Source organism: Panthera tigris, chromosome E3, assembly GCF_018350195.1.
Source record: "Panthera tigris isolate Pti1 chromosome E3, P.tigris_Pti1_mat1.1, whole genome shotgun sequence".
NCBI lineage: Eukaryota > Metazoa > Chordata > Mammalia > Carnivora > Felidae > Panthera > Panthera tigris.
In genome coordinates, this window is record NC_056675.1 from 32,403,530 (window position 1) to 32,411,502 (window position 7,973).

General features: G+C 52.8%; 1 protein-coding gene across 10 annotated transcripts in view; it reads right to left on the reverse strand.

Annotated features, from left to right (window-relative positions):
• Positions 1 to 6,468, reverse strand: part of CLEC16A (C-type lectin domain containing 16A) — a 201,620-nt gene extending 195,152 nt beyond the window's left edge. For 9 of the 10 annotated variants that reach the window (XM_042971412.1, XM_042971414.1, XM_042971411.1 and 6 more), the window contains exon 1: positions 6,198 to 6,468. In XM_042971412.1, coding sequence (XP_042827346.1) covers positions 6,198 to 6,277 — 80 coding nt within the window. In that variant the 5' untranslated portion in view covers positions 6,278 to 6,468. The remainder of the gene's footprint in view (positions 1 to 6,197) is intronic. The other variant, XM_042971420.1, reaches the window with a different exon arrangement.
• Between the last annotated feature and the right edge of the window lie 1,505 nt (positions 6,469 to 7,973).

Consider the following 7,973-nt stretch of genomic DNA (forward strand, 5'->3'; position numbering starts at 1 on the left):
GGCGAGTGGAAAACCACAGCCTACTGCCAGTGTGCAACCAACACACCGGAGGCTCCTCGCCAAGGACAATGGGCTGTAAACAAATTCTGCCCCACAGACCCTGCTCTCTCAAGAACCACTTATCTCACAGGTTAAACCATTATGGTCAACAACAATTATGTCCACTTCAGAGACGGACACACTAAGTTCATACGGGTTTTATGACTTGTATCAGAATATGCCTCTTAGATCGCTCCTACTGGAAGATCCTGAAACTGACCCGTAAGCTGAAGGGTAAGAGGAGTGGCAGAGGCCTAGACGAGAAGTCCACGCCCCCAAAGCCAGGCCCCAAATAACAATGTCGGGGGGCGGGGGGGGGGGGGGAGACAGAGGGACATAGAGCCTTTGTCTATTTGGTCTGCTCAGCACCGGCGGGGGGGGGGGGGGGGGGGGGGGGGGGAGACTACTGCTAACAGCATCCACCCTGCGCCTTGAAAACCACCCCTGGTCAGGGCCCGGCCTTCTGGCCAGCAGCACAAGGCCCAGCTCCTCATGGGCTGCAACCAGACCAGAGGATTGGGGAAAGGTGTTACAGGCGGTGCTTCTCCCGATGAGTCACCCCAGAAAGATGTCAAACTGGGCCAGCCAGCGAGACTGGGTCTGAGATTCGGGGAGCTGGCAACCACACGAGGGTGTAGGCAGGGCTCTCGGCCCTACAGAAAGCCACAGCTCCAGGACGGGCACTGGAACCAAACTGGCCAGAGCAGGCTGGTGTGGAGAAAAGCCTGGCCAGACTTGCCTCTTACACTCACCCTGTGATAAACACTCCTTGATCACTTACCGTGTGCCTGGCCCTGTGCCGGCATCTAACAATTCCCAGGTGGACAAGACACGCCGGTCTCTGTCCTTACGAGGCTTACGTTCAAATGGGGAGAGGCAAACACATGATCACACAAGAGCACTTCTGATGGCAAAAGGACATGCCTGAGGAACCCTGGGCAGCTTCCCGGGCATCTAACTCGCGGCCAGGATAAAGCCTGAAAAGCCCAGAGCCTCTAACAGCTGGTCTACCTCTGGTGACGGTAAGACTGTGCGTGACAGTGGGCACACTGAGCGGGACAGTGGGCACCACAAGTGACATTAGAGATGACAGTAGAGCTTCTTGCCAGCTGAAGTCACAGGGCAGTTTTTATGGAAGAACTGGTACTTCAACGATGCAGGTGGGCGTCTGGACGGGCAGGAAGGGGAGGGGAGCTCCAGGGGAGAGCAAAGATGAAGACAGGTGGGCGTGTGAGGTGTGTGGAACAGGGAGCGAGAGAGGAGGTCCGTGAAGCCGCACAAGAAGCACCCCCGGATTAGGGCCGGCTGCCACCCTCGCTTCCCAGGAGGCCAAGGGGACGCCCACCTCCTGCTGGGCCCTCCCCCAACCTGCTCTCCAACTCTGGCTGCACCGCGGCACTCTGGTTAATTCTTCAACGGCTGCCCACTGTTCTCAGCCTGATGTCCGAATTCCTTCACATAATTTAAGGAGATGTCTCTGTGACCTCTCCCGCGTCATGAGCCTGCTGTGGGGTCCTGCACTGCCCCCTCACCCCACGTACACCACCCTTAGTGAATAACCTGAGCCTTTCTCTCCTCCAGGCTTCTCAAACATGGTTTGGTCTGCCTAAAGTATCGTCCCTCCCACCCCGCCCCTACAGCCCGGCACACCCCTCACTCTTTACGTCCCCATTTAGATGGGTGTCTGCCAGGCGCCTGGGTGGCTCAGTCGGCTGAGCCTCTGACTGGATCTTGGCTCAGGTCTTGATCTTGCAGTTTGTGGGATGGAGCCCCCTGTCGAGCTCTGTGCTGACAGCACAGAGCCTGTGTGGGATGCTCTCTCTCTGCCCCTCTCCCACTCGTGCGTGCTCCCTCTCTCTCTCTCATAAATATATATTTAAAAATAAATAAATAAAATTTAAAAAACTTTTTAAAAACGGGTGTCTGCCTACCAAGGAGGCTCCTGACCCCCTAGCCTGCATTACAGGGCCCTCATGCCGAACTGGATGGATGGGAACAGAGTCTAGAACACTCTGACGGCCTAGAAGAACTCGGACCTGACACGATGGGTGCTTGGGCTCATTATGAGTGATATGGTGATTATGATATCTTAAAAATTATTCTGACAACACTGTACCCTTAAAAATAATCAGTGCTCTCTTAGGCAAAAGTAGACTGTACCAGGAATACATGACCATTTGCCTGCTAGGTATACATTCCTCTTCTCTTTGGGTAATAACCCCTGATTTTCCCAAGGGGAACCTCCCCTGTCTCTCATTCTCTGTCCACTAGCTTGGCGGGGGAGCTGATGCCACCCCAGCTCCAGGCAAGGGCCAAGTACAGCACCAAGGGTCAAGGGCCAAGGGTCAGGGATGGGCATGAGATCCCCAGGTGGTCCAACTATACTCACTTCTGGACTTCTGCTGGCAATATTTAGAAAAGATGCTCCCTTTTCCCCACGGATTGCTAGACGGCTATGATGTAAGCCTGGAGCCCGCTAACGATGGCACCAACACAGGAGATACGCAGAGACAAGAACGGGAAAGAGACAGACTCTGACAGCTTTTGTCTGAACACCTGCACTCAGCCGTGGCGTAGCCAGCGATCGGAGCCAATCCCTTCCATTTGGGGCCTAAGGCAGTTCTAGGTGGGTTTCTGTCCCTTGCGACCAAGACTGTGGACCCCCACACAAAGGTGATCAGAGTGAAGGCAACGAAATAACCTAACACCACAACAGTCCTACCAGCAGCATGCTAACTGGCAGTTTCTGCTAAAGGTGATCTCGCGGTAGCAATCCTGCAAATGCGTCAGCAAAGATTTTCCTTGCTGGTGGGCATTCGGCAGTCACTGTCACAGCCGTGCCACCAGTGTGGGCAGCACACCACCCACCCGTGACATGTAGCAAATAACCTCTTACTATCTCAGTCTCCCTCAACTAAATCGCTAACTCAGGTCGGTAGACAAAGACCACAGGCACACAGTTTTCCGTTATTTAGCAAAAGTAAAATCCTAACAGGCTGCCTCCTTTCCAGGGTGAAAGCGGAGAACATTATGACGAATAACGTGGTTCAAAAGCAATTCCGGCTCTCTCTGTTATTACCCTCTCAATTTTTCTTTACATCTCGAACTGTTCTTAAAAATAGTCTGTTTTGAAAAGGGGGAGGGCTCCTAGATGCCCTGCATGTCAAAAAAAAATTTTTTTTTCAATCCTAAATCCTTTTATTTACCTTAATCTTTCCACCCACACTGCCATGAATATATTAGGACCTGTCACTTGTCAGTGGCAGCCTGACCAATTTGTATCAGGTGCCCAGGACTTTCCCAGTTTTAGTGCTGAAAGTGCCACGTCCTGGGAAATCCCTCCACCCCAGGCACTCCGGGATGGTCACCCTTCGTGTCAGGTGAAGCTCAAGTCCCATTTTACCTCCACCCTTATTTCCTACAACCACCAGCGCCACCTTGAAACTCCACAAACCCAGGGTCCCCCTGCCCACACCCTGCGGCCCCACATGATGGCTCCTGCTTGTCCCTGAAGACTTTGCTCTGGTGTTGCCTCCCCCAGAAGGCTTCCAAGGGTTCCTACAGAACCCTGGACCTACAGAGATCCCGGCATCTGTCACGCTGTATAGTCTGGGCGTTATGGCTGTCTCCCCACCAGCCTGTGAACTCCCTCAGGGAATGAGCTGTTCTGTACCTAAGGCCCAAGATGTTTACTATCGGAGCCAAATGAAGAACGTCACAAGCGCTGGGGTGAGGACCAGCTGTTTATGGCACTCTTTTCCAAGTCATCTTGGGATCTTCCGAGTCCCACACCGATAGGTAAATCGCTGAGTTGCTCAGACTGTAATACGGATTAAGCTCATCTGCCTGACCCAGGACAGGCAGCTTGGGTTTCCAAAAGCACCCAATGGCCTTTCAACCTAAACAGTGAAACTGGGCAGTGCCCAGATACGTAAAAGGAATCTGAGAACCTTTACCATCCCCTTGGCTGCCCGGAGGGTAAATGCTCCTTTGGGCACAGAGACTGAGCCAAGTTGCGAGTCGCTTCCCAAACCAACTTGGGAGGAAGTTTCATTCAGAAAGTGCAGTGGGTACAGGCATCAAGGGCAAACCCTGGCTTTGACCCGTTTCAGCTGTTGTCACCTTGGGGCAAGTGACAGCCTCTTTGAACCTTAGCTTCCCCTTCTATAAAACGGAACCCAGTAACAGTTCCTACACCTCAGAGACTCGCGAGGACTCAGGAATAACACACACAAGTCCTGAGCGAGGACCTGGCAGAGAAAATGCACTCAATAATCATTCAGGTACTTGACAAGGGCTAGAGTCAGGCAGAGCTAGGGGAAAGCCTGCAGGTGACTGGACGCTGGCAGGAGGCCCAACCTCCTTTAGATATTCATCCTTCCCTGTCTCAGACACATCCACCCACTCTCTAAATTCCTGAAATCCTTACGCCTCTCCCTTTCCAGTCCAGCTGCCCTCCCGTTTAAGATTCCTGGCTTCCCTACACACCCCTACCCTGTCTATGCCTCTCTCCTCCCTGTGTCCTCTCTCATCACCCCCCACCCAAAATATTCCTTACTACATCCTGATCCCTGCTGCCTCCTACTCTTCAAGAATCACACACATTTATTAAACGCCTGCTCCACGCTAGAAAGGACACAGCTGAGAAGCAAAGGATCCTCACCCCTGGCCAAATGAGAAGCCCCATCTAATTTCCCTCCCACCAATCCTTTCCCTGGGCCCCCGTCTTCCTTCTACTGCTCCCCGCCTCCCCCCTCCATCCTTCTTCCTTCCCATTAGTAATCTTGGGAGCTCCCTCCGGAAACCAGTCTATTTCTTACCACCAAAGGTTTGCCTTCTCCCAACTCAACTGCCACCCCACACACTATATTTTCCTCCCTGGAGTCATTCCCTCTGCACAACTCTCCATTTTCCATCAGCACCTCCAACCCCCCCCCCCCACACACACACACACACACCAAAAATTCCAGGTTTGTCTACATGTTCTGCACCTGTCCCAATTCATTCATTTTTTTTTCATTCTTTCAGTAGCCACTGAGCTCCTACTGTGTGCCAGGCACACAGCACGAGATGCTGAGAATACCACTGTGAGCAAAAAAAGGGGGTCTCTTCTCCCCTGGCAGTTAACAGTTGAGGAGCAGACAGAAAAGGAGCGAAAACAAGCGGGGTAAGTGCAGACAGTGGAGCTATGCATTGAATAAAATCAAGAGAAAGATCAGATGGAAAGGAATGGAGGCGGGTAAGCACTTGAGGCAGGGTGGTCTAGGAAGGCCTTCCCTAGCTGATAGACACAGTGACCGCCATCAGCCACCTACTGTGTAACAGACACGGGATCAATGTCTCTCCATGCATGACATGACTGAATTCTTGCACAACGGTTCACCATCCCCATTTGCAGAGGGGGCACCAGAGGCTCAAGGAGGCCAAGTAATCTGTCCAAGGTCACACAGCCATTAAGTGCTGGAATCAGGATCTGAATGCAGGTGTGATGCGCTCCTGCTTCCCAGGACCACGTCTGCCACCTGTCCTTCCCCCAGAGCTCTACTTCTGAGAGTCCTCCCCTTAGTCTCCCGCAAGGGGGGAAAAAAAATATTTTCATTACTGCCGTTCATTGAGCCCTCGTGCGTCCTTCCAGTTTTGCGTGCATTCTCTTATCCTCCCCTCAAAACGATAAGAAGCAGGTGCTGTCACTATACCCGTTTTACAACCGAGGAAACTGAGGCCTAAAAATTCACGCACTTACGTTCAAACCCTGATCTGACTCCTGGGTCCAGCTCTCTGACTCCTAAGCTGTCCAGCCTAAGAAGTACCACCCTGGTAAACTCGGTGCCCACCGCTGCCCCCCGGCAACAACGAAGTCTGCATCCATAAACTGAAATCTCCTCCCCTTACTTTACAGACGAGGGTGCCGAGACTCCGAGAAGCTAAGCCACTTGCCCAAGGTCACACAGCGAGGAGCGACGGTGTCAGGGTTCGAATCCAAGCGCCCTGACTCCAGAGCCCTCGCTCTTAACCACCATGCAGTCTTTCCCGGGCGTCTCTCTCCGCCCTCCACCTCGCTCTCACACCTCGCAGAGGCCCCGGCCCGGGGCTATGCGCCTCACTCCCACGTCCAGCCCCGCGGCCTGCCCCCCTCACCCCCCAACAAACACACTCACTTGAGGTGGTCCAAGGAGTGGATGTTGCGGGAAGACTTGCCGTGGCCCCCGCCCACCCAGCTCCGCGAGCGGCCAAACATGTCGGCGGCCCCGACCCGTTGCGCGCCTCACGGCCTCATGCCCGAGCGGCCGAGCGACCGAGCGCCCGCAGCGGCAGCACAAGCGGAGGAGGCAGCGGCGGAGGTGGTAGAGGGACCGCCAACCACCTTCCTCCCCGGCCCACAGCTCCGCACTGACATTCAGCCGGAACCGGCCGTTCGACCGCCGCGCTTTACGGCCGCCGCCACGGGGAATGCTGGGAAATGCAGTCCTCCCGCGAGGCCCCCGCCGAGAGGACTCTGCAAACGAACTACGAGGCCCGGCGTGCATCACGCACCTACGGACCTGAGGCGGAGCGAGAGGAGAGCCCGCAGTATCGTATGGTGGGCGGGAATGGGAAACCTGTGCGCGGAGCCTTGAGGAGGGCATCGGTGAAGTTGGGTGACTCAAAGTAACCGCAGTGTTGATAATTATTAGCTTTTACGATAAGAATAGCTATTGCACTATATATGCTATGTGCCAATGTCCTAAGCGATTTGCATATATTGTTACTTAATTCTAACAACCAGCCTATGACGCGGATACTGTTATCCCCATGCCGCCCCCCTCCTCCCCGGGAAATCTCAATCACAGGTTTAAGGGATTGACTTACCTACGCTCATGGTTCAAACCCTGGCACCCTTATTTAATGCCCCAATAAGCTACTAATCTGTACCAAATTGGTAATGGCCTTGATCTTAACAATTTTTTTCTTTCCCCACATGAGCCAAGAAGTGTATCTAAATTTCTGTCCTGGGGAGTGACAAGCTCCCTGGAGGCAAGACTGCCGTGGTCATTATTCATTCATTCATTTCTATACCAGACAGTTCTCTACAATCTATGGTGTCCCATTAACTGTGTTCAGACTTGGGCTAAGGGCCAATGTTCTCCCCACTTCCTAGCACAAAGTTTTGCACATCATAGGTGCTCAACAAATACTGGCAGAGTGCGGCGCCTGGTGGCTCCGTGGGTTGAGCATCTGACTCTTGGCTTCCCTCAGGTCATAATCTTGAGGGTGACATCCAGCTTGGGATTCTCTCTCTCTGTCTCTCTGCCCCTCCCCTGCTCGTGCTTTCTTTCTCTCCCAAAATAAACCACAACAAAAATATTGGCATAGTGAATGAATGATTGCATGAAGGTTTCACCTTCAGCAGTTGGAGAATTAATGGTTTTCTCTGTAGTTCATCTTTGGGGCAAGAAAACAGCCATGGAGAAAAAGGGCAGGTCTGTTCTCCAAACGCATGCGGACCTAGCATCTTCTTGGGTCCTCCCCTTTCCCTGGGCCTAGATTTCCTGATCTGTAGAAAGTGGTAACATACTACACTACCCCATCTAGCTACAATGAAGCAATGTATGTAAAGCACCCAGCTCAGTGTGGCCTGAGATGTAAAGATCTGTTGAACTGCTCTGGAAGATTGCTTTGGGCAAGATCAGTCTCCTGAAGGATATACAGGGGTTGCTCATGAGGAGGGGAAATCAGTGAGTAGCAGACTCACTTCTCTACGTACTTCTTGGACGTTTTAATGTTTAACCACGTACTGGTTGTTTTTTTTTTTAATGTTTATTTATTTATTTTGAGGAGGAGAGCAGAGAAAGAGCGAGAGAGGGGCGGAGAAAGGGAGACAGTGAATCCCAATCCAGCTCTGCATTATCAGCACAGAGTCCGATACTGGGATCTATCTCACCAACTGTGAGATC